The sequence below is a fragment of the Setaria viridis genome, chromosome 5, assembly GCF_005286985.2.
Source record: "Setaria viridis chromosome 5, Setaria_viridis_v4.0, whole genome shotgun sequence".
Classification (NCBI taxonomy): domain Eukaryota; kingdom Viridiplantae; phylum Streptophyta; class Magnoliopsida; order Poales; family Poaceae; genus Setaria; species Setaria viridis.
This window is the reverse complement of record NC_048267.2, coordinates 38,815,804-38,832,285: the sequence shown is the minus strand read 5'-3', so window position 1 is coordinate 38,832,285 and position 16,482 is coordinate 38,815,804. Positions and strand designations below refer to the sequence as shown.

The 16,482-nt window shown below is 41.4% G+C and overlaps 1 protein-coding gene and 1 long non-coding RNA gene across 2 annotated transcripts; one reads left to right on the top strand and one right to left on the bottom strand.

The window, feature by feature from the left end:
* Positions 1-1,263: 1,263 nt before the first annotated feature.
* LOC140222908 (zinc finger BED domain-containing protein RICESLEEPER 2-like) lies at positions 1,264-2,747 on the bottom strand. Its single transcript, XM_072294027.1, has 3 exons — positions 2,482-2,747; positions 1,861-2,380; positions 1,264-1,368 (listed from the first exon to the last, which is right to left on the bottom strand). Exons 1-3 carry the CDS (start codon positions 2,745-2,747, stop codon positions 1,264-1,266), a joined length of 891 nt encoding a protein of 296 aa, XP_072150128.1.
* An 8,457-nt stretch (positions 2,748-11,204) lies between these two features.
* LOC117855515 (uncharacterized) lies at positions 11,205-12,897 on the top strand. Its single transcript, XR_011898398.1, has 2 exons — positions 11,205-11,598; positions 11,750-12,897. It is a non-coding gene; the product is annotated as an uncharacterized lncRNA (long non-coding RNA).
* The last annotated feature ends 3,585 nt before the right edge of the window (positions 12,898-16,482 follow it).

The window sequence follows — 16,482 nt, the reverse complement described above, 5'->3', positions numbered from 1 at the left end:
AACAGCGATACGCCCGAAGTTAAAGCTTAGATGTTACTCGATAAGCGGAACTTACAGAATCGGTCGGAGATCAAACTGATGCAGCCCTGCCAATCCGCACGAACTCGTGAGAAAGAGGAAAGTATTGGCGAAGTCGCCTGCTTGAAAGTAAGTACGAGGAAAAAGTAGTTTGTTATATTGATTGGTTGATGATTACAGATTTACAAAGGTAGCTATTTATAGCCCCGTACAGATGACTTCTTAACCGACTAGAATTCTATCCCTAATTCAAACAGAAAACAAATATTTACAAGCACGATTCGTGCTAAGTTGGTTACTCCACAATTATTCGGAGCCAGAGGAGCCACAATTTGTAGCTCCACCGACTCCTTCAGTGGCTGTGAGGGGGATGAAGGGGAGAGGAATACCAGCTCCGATGAACAATGCTTCTACAGTAACACATCATGTGGGTGTCAGAGGGAGCTGGAGCTGCTGAGAGCTGCACCAAATATGCCCGATCTTGCGATGAGGCGCAAAGCTTCATGAGCATTCTCGTGGCCTCCTTCTCCAACAACCGCCACGAGCCAGCTCATCACTTCGTCATCCTCCCCGTTCTATGCAACCCGATGGCCTCGCCTTCTAAGGGCCTGTTTGGCTCCATCGGATATTCGGTAGCTAATTAGGAGTATTAAATATAGGCTAATTACAAAACTAATTTCACAGATGGAGTGTAATTCGCGAGACGAATCTATTAAGCCTAATTAGTCCATACCATTTGCTAATGGTATGGACTAATTAGGCTTAATAGATTCGTCTCGCGAATTAGCACAGGGTTCTGCAATTAGTTTTATAATTAGCTCATGTTTAGTTCTCCTAATTAGCATCTAAACATCCGATGTGACACTGTTAAAGTTTAGCACCTCGTATCAAACACCCCTAAGAGACATCGTTAGGCCTGCTAATGGGGGTTGTACCCACCCCTACCCGCAGCAGTTAAGATTAATCACCCGCCCCACCCCACCCCGACCTAAAAAATAAATTAATCACCCTGCCCCACCCCGCCCATCAAAATGAGTTAAACCGCACAGGAGCTGCATACCACAGGAGCCGCTGCAGCTGGCCATGATGACAAGTCTATATCTAAATAGAGGAGCCGCATGCCACAGGAGCCGCTGCAGCATGTCACAGGAGATGCATAGCAATAAATTATATCTAAATACAATTCATCTCCATAGCAATACATTATATCTAAATAGCTTAAAAAACAAGTCTCTCAAGCTACAGTTAAATCAACAAAGTTTCTAGCTCCTGTGGGTAAACCTTCTCCTTGTACCAAGCTGGTTTGTCCTGAAGATCAATAGCCACCAGCTTGATCTTGTCCTGCAAGCCCTGGGGAGAAAGCAAAACGAAACAAGATCAACTGTTGAGATAATTTTTCACCAGTACACAAGAGCAGTAAAAAGTATGCAAATTTTAAGAACTCTGTAGAACTGAAACCAGTTGAACCTTGAAGTTCCTGATAACTTGCTCGATTATACATATGAAAACTAAGTGCACCCTAAATTTTAGTGAACAATAGATAAAACTAACATAACTGAAGCAGCAAAGTATGTTCGGCGAACCGAAAAAAATAACAATCATGAATCAAACTTAGCACCGTCTCATGAAAGATACTACAGGATAGTGATTCCAAATATAAAGCCACATCAGCATGTCAGTTACAATTAGAACCATACAAAGCAATAAACCTTTTACTGCTTTTCACAGTGGTTGCAACAGAATTCTACAAATCTAGCAGACTGCTAACTATATGAAGAGTTAGCATACATAAAAATTACCTTCATTGGTGGGATACTTGTACAGCCAATCTTTGCAACAGACCAAAGCTTCAAGAGTTTCTGGCGTCATTGAGCTTCGATTGTCACTAAGAATCCGACCACTCAAACTGAATGCTGATTCAGAAGAAACGGTACTGAGTGGAATTGCTAAGAAATCGCGTGCCATCGCTGACATCACAGGGTACTTGTTGGAGTTTGTCTTCCACCAAGTCAGAATTTCAAAATTTTCATCTGTTCTCACTGGTGGTTCATCTAGATATGCATCAAGTTCTGATTTTTCAATCCAAGTCCCTCTCCTCTGATACCTATATTCAGCAAATTCTTGTTCTAGTCTTCTTTTTCCAAGAACTAGCACTGGAGAACGGTTCACCATGCTCCTGGACGCACCAGTTTGTGATACTTCATTTCTATCATTTTGTTTAATAACATCTTCATACTTCCTGAAATACTTGCGAAGCCACTCTTTAGCTAGATTTTTGCTCAAGTCAATGCCAATAAAGTTCATGCACACCTTCTCATAAAAGAAGTCTAAGAAGTCAACTTTTATTCTTGGATCAAGTATGCTGCAAATAACAGGGACCATATTGTAATTTCCATTCCAATACTTATCAAATTTCCTCTCCATTGCTTTTTGCCAAATTACAGTTTGATGGATACAAAGCACATTATCAAATTTCCCATTCCAATAACCTCATCCTTGTACCATTCTGGACTATTTAGAGTTTGATGGATACAAAGCACATTATCCAAGAACATATGGGAAGTAGCATATCTATCAGCTGAGAACGTCCTGGTAGTTTCTTCAAAAACTCCAAGGAACTCACCAATGTACTCAACTTTGCTAAACTCATCTTCAGTTGGAAATGGTTGCTGATTTGCTTGGACATATCGCTTCAAGACGATCTTGTACTTTACTACCTCCATAATCATGGCATGGATGTCACATCACCAGAATCGCTAATGTGCCTTCAGCTCTAGCTCCCGATGGATCCCATCCCCAGTTCGACACACATATGGGAACCAATTAATGTTGCCGTGGGTGTCTTTGTTCATTTCTATTGTCTGTTTTCCTCTTTGATGCATGAACTTGTAGGTGAGTTTGGTTTTATAACGCTGTCTTGCCCCTCTCGCTGTTAGTACAATGAAAAGCTGCTCCATTTATATATATAACTATGCGGGAGTCGAAGTGCAGTAGGGGCACTGTAACCGTGCACATATCGTGTAGGTTGGGACTCTTAATTTAGTAGCTTACCAACAACAATAAGATAGCTGTCTTGAGAGTTAGTGTAGTCGCCATTTAGCTCTTCGCCGTAATGCACATGCGTTTCTTATCCCTTTTTCTTTTTTCTTTTCTAGAATATGTTTTCACATTGAATTCAACCTAGTATGTTTGTATATATGGCTGCCTTCCAGTTTTATACCATGGATCATGATTGATACACGTAACACCGCTCTCTTTCTGTCCACTCATTAAGCTTTGTACATAATAAAATGTGATGCAAAATTAGTTTTGGTGGTTCCTTTATTGATATGATAGTGAAGAAGAAACTGCTAGCATTCGTCCACAAGTTCCATATTCACCCACTTCGGCAGCAACTGAACTCCGAAAGTCGGAACCCATGCCTCTAGTGGGAGAGGAGCGCAAATACCATCTAGTGTCATGGGCTCATGGCAATGTTACCTTCACCATTTTCATGCGTTAAGATAGCTGAAGGATAACTCAAGAACTGCTGGGGACTTCTACATCTGAAGATAAATCAAGACAGTGATCCCTATCTGATCCTGGAAAGCTTTAATTTCGGCAGCAACTGAGCATCCCCTTCTTTATGAATGTGATTATCTAAATGAGGCGGTGCATTTGGATGGAGCGCAACGATCTGATCTTCAGAAATGTCCAACCTTATCTAGTCGCATACAAAGCTTTGTTCAAAAAGAAGTTTGCTCTAATTGTTATACGAGCCGAAGAAACTCTCAAATTCCCGGTGACTTTATGGATAGATTGGAGCATGTAACTAGGCTCACTTTCTTTGTTTATTTGTTTTTGTGACAAAGACTTGTGCTATATTTCTTTCCTTTTTCTAAAATATATAGGGGGTAACCCCTCCTATTCCATTAGAAAAAAACACTCAAGGCCTCCAATACTTAGCATAGTATGGAGAAGCTAGACCAGACAACCTCACATACAACCCCCAACGCTAGGTTACAGTTAGGGGTGGATCTAGCGGTGGGAAAGCTGAGACTCGAGCCCCTATAGCTTTGGATACAATGGGGCTAGCCCCTCCTACAATTTTAGCTATGGACATAGGAGAGGAAGAAGAAAGGAGAGTAAAGGAAGAAGGAAAAAGGAAGCTCGTTGCGCTAAATCCCCCACTGGTTACAGTTCCAGCGAGCATGGAAAATCTTGTGGACATATGCCACAGGTGTTGAGCGTGTCAGCATCAATATGTTGGACGGGCGTGGCATTTCGCTTGCCCTGCTGTTTAGTTAAAATTCCTAATGCGTCCCAGTCCCTCACTATAGCCACGCTCGTTTGAGTCATCCTTAAAAGCATCTACTACTACCAAGTTTTCTTCTTGAGTCCTTGTTACCTTCTAAGTCATATTTGTGTGAAACAGATGCGAGTTTTGTCTTGGGTCTTTGGGCCTTGGTCCCTGATCGCTTCTAATATAAAGTGAGCTGAAGAAACCACGCATATATATCGACAAGTGTAGCACTGAAGGTTAATGCGGCAACTGGAACCCTCTTGCATTCTTTTAGAAACAGGAGGGGTTGCCCCCTAATGATTTTTTTAGAATCCTCTAGCATTCACCGGCGCATATGGAGGTAAGAAAATTGTTGAGTCTGAAGTGTGACAAACATGAATCCCTCAATCTATTGTGAAACAAAACTGAGCATTGAGCATCTGAGCTATACTATTGTGGCCTACACATCAGAACTCAGTTACAGCTGAAAACGTGTGACACTCAGCCTGGAGAGTAGATGATCGATGTTCTTGTACTGTCGATTAATTTGGTGGCAGTATTGATACTGAAACACAATCAGGGTCGTCCTCACAGATACTCCGACAAACTCTTTCAACCGAATCACACGACGCTAGACAAGTTACAGGTGCGCCGTTTGCGTTGTCGCAGAATGCTCCATCGCGACCGGCAGCAGCTACGGACCCTATGGATGCGCCGCATGAGCTGATGATGTCACGAGGCGCCAAGCTTCATGAGCAGTCTCGTTGCCTTCTCCTTCAGGCTTCAACTCGAGGTCCCAGTGCATTCCATTCCCAACTGCTGCCGCAGCGATTGCAGCCGGCCGGCTCATCACTTCGTCGTCGTCCTCCGTTATATGCAACCCGGGGGATCGACAGGGCAGCTTCGCCCACTCTTCTCAGCCTTGGAGAGAGACGGAGAGGCGTGGTTAGGGGTTGTAATGGATCATGGCTCTCATACATAATATAACTGATCTCTATTTATTTATTTTTAGTTCAAAATCATATATAGTATTATGGCCCGTCCTTTATTAAGTCCAATCCTTAAATTTACTAGGTTAAATTAGAAAGTTCTTTACCACCCTAAGCGTGGTATTTATCAGCGAGTCTATCCAGTGCACGGGCGAACTAACCCGTCCGCACCGGCTCACTCAGTCACCAGCGAGAGGCAGCCAAACATCTGGATTGTCCATGTACAAAGTAGAAACTGGCAACATTGTCGTGAGTTTGAAATTTTTTTAATCTTCATTACCAAAGTCTTTGTACATCGGAAAATCAGCCTGCACTTGTCCGTTCACTATCGGCAAATGGTGTCATTAGTCAAACGCTAATTTATGCAGGTTGGAAGTGCGGCAGCACGAATCCTTGGCCACGGCCACCGCGGACGGTGTGCGCTGCTCCCCAAACCACGGCCCGACAGGTCCTGACATAGCCCGGTTCCTTCCAAATGGATTCCTCGACTCTCATGCGTCCCAAAACTTGAGATCAACGTTGAGCTTCAGCTCCCGACACATCCCATCCCCAGTATCTCACCATGAACACACACATACATTAGTACCTTGCGTGTGGTGTCCACCTCCTTTGTACCGGTGCCTTGTTTGATACTAGTATCTGTCTCTCTTGCATTTGTATTTACAGGAGGTGAGCTTTGGGTTTATGATGATGTCTCTTCCTAGAACAATAAAATGGCTGCACCACTTTATAAGCTCTGTGCACGGTTCGAGTAAATCAGGCTCTTATATAATTTAGTGGTTCACCAACATACAATGCTAGCTTAGTACTCCATCCATTCTCTTTTGATTTAGATTCTAAATCTGAAAATTCTCTTATTTCAATCTAATTGTCCATCTATTTAATAGATGTTTTGAGCTTGACGTGCGACCCTCCATTCCTCCATATGAGATTGGCTACGTGGGTATCAAGAAGTTTGAACCTTAATGAATCGCTTGTTTACGAGGAATAATTAATGGTATGGTTAAATAAATGATAGGATTATCTTTTCTTGATCATTGTGCTAGAGTGAAATAGGATTGTCAAAATAGAATGGAGGGAGTACAGGATAGCCATTTACCTCTTCGCAGTCATCTGCACGAGTTTCATTTTCCTTTTCTTTTTTGTTTTTCCAAGCAACACTTTCAATAATTCACCATTTCCCGGTACTACACTCTGCCTGCAGTTTTATAGGAACTGTACGTATGTACGACAAAACAAGTATCATGGATCATCATCGATACATGTTTCATCTATCTCCTACGCTCATGCTGTTTTGAAAAGAAAAGGGCTAATGCTTTTGGTTGTTGATTTATTATGCAGTGGGGAATGAGATTCTGTTCATCTCTCTCGAGAAGAGCGTTAAACACGTCCAGTGTCACCGGAGCGATGGCTGCTTCATCATCAGGATGCGTTGAGCTAGCTGGAGAGAAACACGATCTACAGTACAAACTGCAAAGCCGCACCAGATTAGTTTTCCAGCAAGGCCAGGCGCCCAGCGAACATCTGGCAATCGAAGAGGCTGTCCACACTCTGCTGAACTAGATGTGGGCCTCCAATACCGAGTGCCTAGCATGTGGGAGGTGCCTGACCAGGGGAGCAGACAAGGCTTCCGACCAAACAAACAAGATGCAAACAGCACTCGCGTATTTGGTTGTGAACCTGGCAAAGCTGCCTGGCTCAGTGCGGGCATGTTTGCTTGCAGCCTTGGAGAAGCTGCCTGTGCCAGGCAGGTCGATCCGGCCGCAGGCAGTGGAAATCGGACGCCTGGAGATGCCGCCTGGCGCAGGCAGGTTTTCCTGGGTCCGATCCAAAGAAGCCAAATCGAGGAGGTCAATTTCGTGAACCTACGGTCGGTCTGGATTGCTGCCAGACCGCAGGTCTCCATCCAAACAGCCAAGGGAAATCTTTTGCATACACACGAATGATTTTGGTGATGAGTTTTCTTGTTGGGAGTTATGTGCGTTTTATTCATATATGGAAAGGAAGTGATCATGTCAGTTTTAGAGTAAATGTAGTGTGGTTGGGTTGTCGGATAGAATAATCTATCACTCAAACGTGGTTCAATCACAATACACATTTATGCAATCTTCGTACACTTTTTCATTTTTCAACCAATTTATAATTAACTTATGAAAAATGAATGATATCTCAGTCAATACACGAACAACCACTTGGGGCACATGACATAAACTCAAGATTTTCTTGGAGAAATAAAATCATGAATTAGTGATGAAAATGACCAGAAACGATCTGGGAAACCTAATTTTGTCTTCAATATTATTTTTTAAAAATAAATTGAATATGAGTTCAAAAAACGGCTACGTCAGTACTAATATTACGGGGAGATTAGGAATCCCTGGCAACCAAATATAATAATCATGGAAAATTATGCAAATAGGTTACATTTTCTTAAAAACAATAATTCAACATTTTCTTTAAAATAAATAATTCAATATGTTTCTAGTGCTATCTGTCTTCCAGTTTTGTAGGAACTTTATTGACAAAACAAGCATCACAGAGCATGATCGATATATCTAATTATATCCCTGTCCTCTACTCATGAAGTTTTGTTAAAAAAAATATTGCTAAATTAATTTTGGTTGTTCCTTCCTTTACTGATAGTGGAGAAGAAATTGGTAGCTATTCGCCCACCAGTTCCATCTCCATTCACATTGGTGCAAGCTTAGCTTCGAAAGTTGGAATCCGTGCATCACGCTGGGGAAAAGAGCGCGAACTCAGTCCAGTGCAACGGGAACGACGACACCTTCGTCATTTGATGAGTTTAGCTAGATGGACGAGGATAACACGGTCTGCAAAGCGGCTCGATGAGTGTTCTGTCGAGACCTGCGCTAGCTGCTGAGCTCAGGATCGGAGCCTGTGTGCTGACCAGGGGAACTCGGAACCTTGTTTGGTCGAGGGACTAGCATGGAGGCAGTGGCTGGATGATCTGGGAAGCAGACAAGGCTTGTGACCAAACCAGGTGCAGACAGTGAAACAGCAGACAATCGTAAGAACTGTCAAAGCACAACCCCAGCCAGCAAAGGAAATCTTCTTCACGCATACTTGACTTTGCCAAATGGTTGGACGGCCTTGCTCTGACCTTCAACTCAAATTCCTAATGCATCCCATTTCCACAGGCACCTCATTTGTCCAGCACGTTTCTTACCCGTCAATAGCATCTGGCGAGTTTCCTCCTTGCGAGTTGTGAGCCTTTAGCCTTATATTGATGTGGAAAGGACGTGCTCACGTGAGTGTTGGTTTTGATTTTGGTTGATAGAATCTCTAAAGAACGAACCGTCACCAGTGATCTCTTCACCGATTCGACCACGTCGCCTCAATTTGGGCACCGTTGGATTGTCAGCGAGCTTGATCCGATCCGTCCAATTGCGTTGTTCTTGGTCGCCGTCCCTCCATAAACATCGCGTCGTTTCCTTGCTGCAGCGTTGAGCCTCTCCGCTCGTCCTCTGGTCGACTGCCTCCACGAAAGCGCAGCGACTATACATCGTATATGTAATAGGAATCATTTTGTCACACGAAGGATCTTGGATGGGCCAGTACGCATCAGCCCAATAAAATCTGTGATTGGTGTGTGATGGGACCCGCTTATACTATTTTCTGCGGTGTGCATGAAAGTAACAGCACCACCACAGTGCATCCATGTTAGTACTATTCTGTCATTATCACCTCGCATGTTGCTTCCTGTCATGCACATGCATTTTTCCATTTTTATCTTTCTTTGTCTTCTTTTATTTATTTTCCAATATATTTCTTTTCTTCCTTTTTTATCTTTTGTTTTTCTTTTCCTTTCACGTTTTTGCTATTTTTCTTTCCTTTTTTTCCTTTCTCTTCCTCCTTTTCTTTTATTCTTATCTTTTATTGTATTTTTGGTAATACTATTTATTTTCTTTATCTTTCCCTTCTTTTTTTTCTCATCTTTTCTTTCTTTTGCCTTTTCCTTTATTTTTGATTGCTACTGCATGTAGGCTACTTTCATGCCATATTTGATTTCTTTTTCTCATTCCTTTTTCTTTCTCTCTCTTTGGTTTCATTTTACTTTTTATTAGTTTAATTCATGTTTTATTTTTCTATTTTAATTTAGATTCTCTTCTGCATATTCCTTCTTGTACGTAATTTATCTTTTTTTCCTCATTGATTTTATTTTCCTTTCTACATTCCATTATTTATTTTTACTCCTCCTATTTCGTATTTTTATGAACATGTGTATATTTTTCTTAGTACATAATTTCTTTAGCGGTACTTTCACAATTATATTTTAAAGTAATCTATTGGATAATTTTGGTTGCTTAGTATATTTTGTTGTTCTATATATTCAATGTATAGGCTCATTCCTTCACATAGCTGACTCATTTAGTCGCCTTTTATAGATTGAATTGGTTAAGGATATAGACTCGTTTAATTGTTGAACACTAACTTTTCTGTTTTCTTATTCTTTCTGTAACAACTAGTTGGTCATGTATAAATATTTTTATTTTCCTATCATGATATGAACTGGTCAACCATGTAGATTGGTGTGTTAAATTGTTTGTTTGCTTTATAGACTGAACTAGTCAATCATGTTGATTCGTGGATTACAATATTGTTATATGTCCATAATGCATTTGTTTTTCAAGCATACAATTTTTTATTCGGTATGTTTATATAATTTGTTTTAAGCGTATAAATACTAAGTCTGTGAGTTTTTACAATTTGTTCAAGGTATGTAGATCTTTTGTTTCGTTAGTTCATATAATTTGTTCAATATGTACTACTAATTTGTTCTGTGAGTTCATATAATTTGTTCTAGATATATTTATTTTTTGTTCTGTGAGTTCATTTAATTTGTTTTATGAGTATAATTTCCTTGAGTTCGTATAATTTATTCCAGATATATGTATCTGGAAAAAAATCTTCCAACTTGATGCTCATATTCTACTATTTTGTCTTACAATATTTGGTTTTGTAGATTAAGTTGTTCAATGATGTGGATTTATTTAGTCACAATGTTCAGTTTTTCTTTTTGTCCTATACAATCAAATGTTCGTGATGTTCAATGTTTTTGTTCGCATCGTACCATTTTTTTCATCATGTTTAATTTTTTGTTTGCAGAAAATAATAATTTATTCGTGGTGTTCAAGTATTTGTTGACTAATTAATTCGTATGTAAAAAAATTTAAAAATGCTACCAAATATAGTCAAGTGGAGTCGTGCTTTGAAGATCTCGTCGTAATAAACATAATGGTGCAACTAAAATTTAAATTTTAATTTGGATGTTCGGTTCAACAGTTATGACTTTTTTTAGTTTTTGGATTTGCATGCATGTGGATCGTGTCATCATTTTTGTCTTTTCTACATGCATGAATACTCTCTCGAGAAACTCTTGCATGCATGCAAACCGTTTGGAATAACAAAAACTATAAATCTTACACCAGGCATCAATATTAAATTCCGATTGCACCATTGGATTTCTAACAATAAAACTTTTGCAACAAGATCCCACTTGACTATATTTGGATGAACTTTTTCATTCACATTTTTTAATCAAGACATATACACGTGAAACAAATTATACAAACCCATGGAATAAAATAATCGTACACATCGAACAAAATATATGAATTCAATGTTTAATTTTTTGTTCGTAGAAAATAGTTATTTGTTCGTGGTGTTCAACCATTTGTTCGCAGTAGTCATAACTAATTAATCCGTATTAAAAAATATTTTTAAAAAATATTCTCCAAACATAATCAAGTGAGCTTGTTATAAAAAATTTAATGGTAAAATCGAGTGCGGTTCAAGAGTTATAATTTTTTTTTGTTTCCATACCCTCTTGCACGTAGATGACGTCACCTGAGCCGTTACTCCGCTCGATAACCGCACCCGCGAGCAAGTGCCAATCTCCCAGTCAACTTATTATTTCAAAAAAATCTCCCAGTCAACTCTCGTTTCCTCGCTGCTCCCCTCCCCTACCTAGCAAGTATCCATGGCTGTTGTCTCCTTGCTCCCGCGACCGTCGCAGCACCGGGAAGGAACGCGCGCGACACTGTAGCCGGGGGCGGAGTCCGGCCCCCTTCTGCTCCTTCCTGAGCTCATCCCCAATGCCCGCGGCCCGCCGCTCGTCATCCCCAATGCCCGCTACCCGCCGCTCGCGCGCGACGAAGAAGACGAGCGGCGCCCCTGCTGTGCGCCTCCCCCGCGCCCTGTGCGTGTGCGATTACCGACGCCACAGAGCGCGACGGCCAGCACCCCAACAGCCGGAGCGGCCGTCGAAATGGACGACGACAAACACCTGTTCGAAAAAATGCCTCCAAGGTAAGATGCTTACTGAATAGCCAAACAGCACTTGCCGAATAAATATTTGGTTGTTAGAACCATGCTGTAATGATGTCCCCTAGTTCTTGATGTTCTTAGACCATCACCTAAAATCCTAAAGCATGTCCCTTTTCTGTGTTGGTTGAACCAGAGGCGTTCCTGCAAAAGCAACAGAACCTCAGATCCTTCTTGCAAGTGCTCCCATTCTGTGGGACTGCGGCCGGCTATTGGATGAAAGTGAGATAATTTTGTGTTGTGGTAGCAGTCTTGCTTACATTCAGCACGTATGCTAATTCTCTTCTTCCACGACTTCATGAAGTTTGTGCCAAATGCCGTCAAATAGAACAAACTACTCTTTGGCTCTCCACTTACATTAAAACCATGTCGTTCTCAATATTGGGATTTGCGTCCTAAGTACAATAAGCTATGATTAACTATCTTCATTGTTTTAACTATAGGATCAAAATATATTATAGGCTCTGCAATATATTAATCTATTTCCAAGATCAACACAGGCTTCTTGTCTGAAAGCTTATTCGTTTGCATATATTTACTTTACTTGATTTAAATTAATGTTTTTGCTAATTTCATATTCATATACTACTTGAAAGACCTCTGTTTACAAGGCATGCACTTCCGGTAGGACAACTAAAGGTGATTTATCCATTCCAATCTAACAGTTTACGTAGTGCCTAACCTTTTGTTTGTGTTATTACTCAAAAAAAAAACTTTTGTTTGTGTTCATTGACAATCAGGTATGCATAGCAAATATCATACCATAAGGAAAGGACATCACATTGAAATTTCAAGCTAACTTTGACAAATTCATTTCTTATTCATCTTCCAAAAGATTGCAAGTGATATCCTCTCATTTTCATCTATATTTATTTACTGCTGTTGCAATCCACTTGCAGAGCTATTGCTACTTGGTAGTACTCAATGCTTAGGGACTCTTGTCGCGTGTTAGCAGCTTAGAGAGCACCGATGGCGAAGACAGGACCACTTATCCACCCCTAATTCGCAGCAGCATTGCTGGCGCTCATGCTTCATCAACCGCAGATCCATCTGTGCGTGCCCTTCAGTGGTGGATCCTTTGAGATCTGATGTTGCTGATTGTTCCCCCCTCAAGTTCCTTGTAGTCTGCACTGGTCTGAGTTCAAAGTTGAGATAGAATTGCCAAATCGACGAATAGTAGTGAGGATACATTGAGAAACTTGCAAGTTTTGAATGTATCATCTTATATAAAGCAGTGCAGTATAGATTTGCTCAAGAGGTGGATGCACATGCAGCTTAAATTCATGTCATACGTGTCAATCTTTTTGCTATATAAATTCTGATAAGCTAAGATCAATCTTTTTTGCTATATAAATACATATCATCTACTTTCACCTTTAATACCTTTTCACCATCTGGTAACAGGATTGTGTGTCCGTACAAGAATAATCTATTGCTGCATAAATTTAACATGATGTGCCTCCATATAGAGATGCTACAGCTACAGAAAGAAGCTTTTATGTACATATTGGTTCTTACTGACCACCAACATTATGCACAATCTAAAAAACATGTATGTCCTAAAACTAATTTACACAAGTGGGCACTTTATGTACACCACCATCTTTCTACTGTTCCCGCTAAGATCAGTTTCCGAGTCTCAGTAATATGTGTTAACATTCACACCAAACACTCCAAACATGGACCATGGTCCATGGCTGATATAAACACCTCAGCTGCTGGCCCAATCCTGAAAGGCGCGGCAACACCGCGCCATGGTTTCTAGTAATAACTCAAATGTAGTTCCATTATGTATTCATGCAATCTTCGTACACCTTTTACTTTATTTAATCAGTTTATGAATATCTAAACATGAATGAAATATCACAGTCAATATACAAATAGGCACATGGAACGCATGGAAATTACGTACATTTTTTTATTTTTAATGTTACGATTTCTATTTTTATTTTACCTCAGAATATGAGGGGAAAATCGAAAACAAGTCCCAAGAAACAAGATTTTCCATTCTCACTCACCCCGAATCTCAGCTAATGAATTCTCCACAACCATTCCTTACAGATTTGCATAGAGATCATACAAAAACTCCAGTAATAGATATCACTTTATGGCATGTGAACCACCGAGAGCATGAGGGCTCTGAGCGGTTTGACAGTTACCATGTGAGCGCCTGATGCGGAATCCAATCGGAGGAAAATGGAGCAGCTTGTGGCCAAATGGGTGCGGAGAGGAATAGCAAATGATGCAAAACCTGCTTTGGCTAAAATCCCCAACACATCACATTCCAACAAGACTTCGGCATCGAATCACCTCGCGCCAACTATGATCCACAGTGATCCTCCTTCGTTCTTGGGCCTCTTGGCATTGTGTTAAAAGAATCTAGTAAAATTTCGAACGCATCAGGTTTTTCTTTGTAGTTTTTATGAAAGCGTGTGGAGAAACCACCCGTATATATCGATGCATGTTGAACACTTGGACTTCAGGTTTATGCACCAGCTGGACCTTCTCTCAATCCATCACAACCACTAGAGCACAGTAGCAGGACATCAACTAGTCCATATTATTCCCTTGCGCACGGCGGGAAGAAAGCTGACAAGATTGGCCTCACATATTGACCTTAACATCACAATTCATCTATAAGCTTCGTGACGTTGCGACGAGGCGCAAGCTTCATGAGCAGTCTCGTGGCTTGCCTCCAACAATCGCTGCGAGGCAGAGCTCATCGCTTCGTCGTCCTCCCCGTTCCATGCAACCCGAGGGCCTTGCCTTCCCAGAGGAACCGTACCAGAACATCTGTCGTGTCTTCAGCTCCAGCTCCCGGCGTATCCCATCCCCATTTTCCCACCACGAACACACCAGTCGACCAGCCTCCAGCCACGCATGGGAACCCATCCCCAGTTTTGTCTTGGGATTTTGGGCCTTGTTCCCTGATGCTTCTAAGGTGAGCTGGAGAAACCACGCATATATATATCGACAACAAACGTAGCACTGAAGGTTAGCTAATGCAGCATCTGGAATTCTCTTTGCATTTAGTGGTACATATGGAGTTAAAGAAAGTTTTTTTTTGAAGAAAAGGAGTTAAAGAAAGTTGTTGAGTCGCAAGTGGGCCAAACAGGGGAACAAACTAGAAAACGTTTTAGTTATAGCGACTGGTCCTGTCTCTGTACAGCTGCGCCGATTTGATATTAATTGGAGAAGCGGCCAAACAATGATTTCATTTTAAATACATATAATTTTTTCGAAAATATCAAGTTTAGCAAATATTGAAGGAATTTTTCTGGGGAGACAAAAAAAAACAGCATTTAGAGAATGAATGGAACAAACTTTTGTCTATGCGACACGATCATACGACAAGATCCCCTGTCTAACAGAGTGAAAACAGAGCACTGGCCAGCTCCCAGCTACCAGTAAAGAAATTGAACCTCGGTGCTGCAAGTTTACAAGCATGGCCTCTTTCTTTATTAGTACCAGAATTACGATCAGGGTTAGATACTCCGACCAACTTTTTCACCATCAGCTTCATAAACCGATCCACATGATGCTAGTTAGCTAGGTTACATGCCGCACCAGTTTTGCTTGTCTCCGGTATCTAATGTTACTGTTACGGGCGGGGGTGGTTGAGTGCATTCAGGAGAGGAGTTAAGGTTGGGTTCGCTGGGGGTAAATTACTACGAGCTGTAGAGTCTGGAGTAGGAGCTTAAGATATGCGGTCTCATTCAGACATTGCAGTGTATTGTTCAGTGCTGCACTCTCAATGTTTGGTCATATGGCTTGTTTTGCTTCGAACTTTGATTAACCAGATCTATTCGTCTTCGAACCAGCTGGAGGGGCCTAGATGATCAAGACGATCGGAGCAGTCTTGGTACATCAGAAAATCAGTCCGCACTCTTCTGTTCACTATCGGCAAATGGTGTCATTAGTCAAGCGCTAATTTATGCAGGTTTGAAGCTCCGATGAATGGAAAAGCGGAGTGTTAAAGAAGATCGGAAGCGGAATGTTGTTCTAGGTTTGGTGCCAAGAGGTGCAAACCGTAAAACCAGCCAGTCAAAACTATGGGTTGAGTTTCTGAAGGAGTTGGATTGGTTTGTAGTTTAAACCTCGAAACCCATCCACGGTAGGGCGGCAGCACGAATCCTTGGCCACGGCCACCGGGGACGGTGTGCGCTGCTCCCCAAACCACAGCCTGCCCGGTCCAGCGGTCCTGACATAGTCCGGTTCCTTCCAAATGGATTCCTCGACTCTCATGCGTCCCAAAACTTGAGATCAACGCTGAGCTTCAGCTCCCGACACTTCTCATCCCCAGTATCTCACCATGAACACACACCACTTACCACCAGCAGGGGGAACCATTCTTGCCAATGCTCACTGCCCTATGTTCGTTTCTACTACTGCAAGTTTTCCTCTTGAATTTGTGTGCACGAGGTGTTTGGTCTTTTAATGCTGTCTTGCCTCTCTCCCCCTTGCACAATGAAAGGCAGATCCATTTATATGCGAGAGGAAGTGTTGTAGGTGCACCGTGCACATATCGAGTAATAAGTCAGACTCTTAATGTAGAACTACCTCCCTTCGTAATTAAATTGACGTTCCCGACCAAATATTTGCACTGGAAGCAGGCAAAAAATTTTGTCGGAACGTCATATAAAGAAAAACAGAGGGAGTACCTCACTAACAACAGTAGGACAAGGACAGGTATCTTGAGAGTTTAATGGATCGAGTCGCCATTTAGCCCTTTGCAGTAAAGCACACGTGTTCTTTTCCATTTATTCACCCTCAATTATTCAACTGTGTGTTACTGACTTAGTGTGTATGTATATTTGTACGGCTGCCTTCCAATATTGTAAGGAACTAGATTTAGATGGAACGAGCATC

Coding starts and splice junctions, on each gene's coding strand:
- LOC140222908 (XM_072294027.1), bottom strand. CDS start 2,747: ATGATTATGGAGGTAGTAAAGTACAAGATCGTCTTGAAGCGATATGTC. Junction 2,381..2,481: donor GGAATGGGAAATTTGATAAT/GTGCTTTGTATC, acceptor TGTTATTTGCAG/CATACTTGATCCAAGAATAA. Junction 1,369..1,860: donor CAGAAACTCTTGAAGCTTTG/GTCTGTTGCAAA, acceptor CTTTCTCCCCAG/GGCTTGCAGGACAAGATCAA.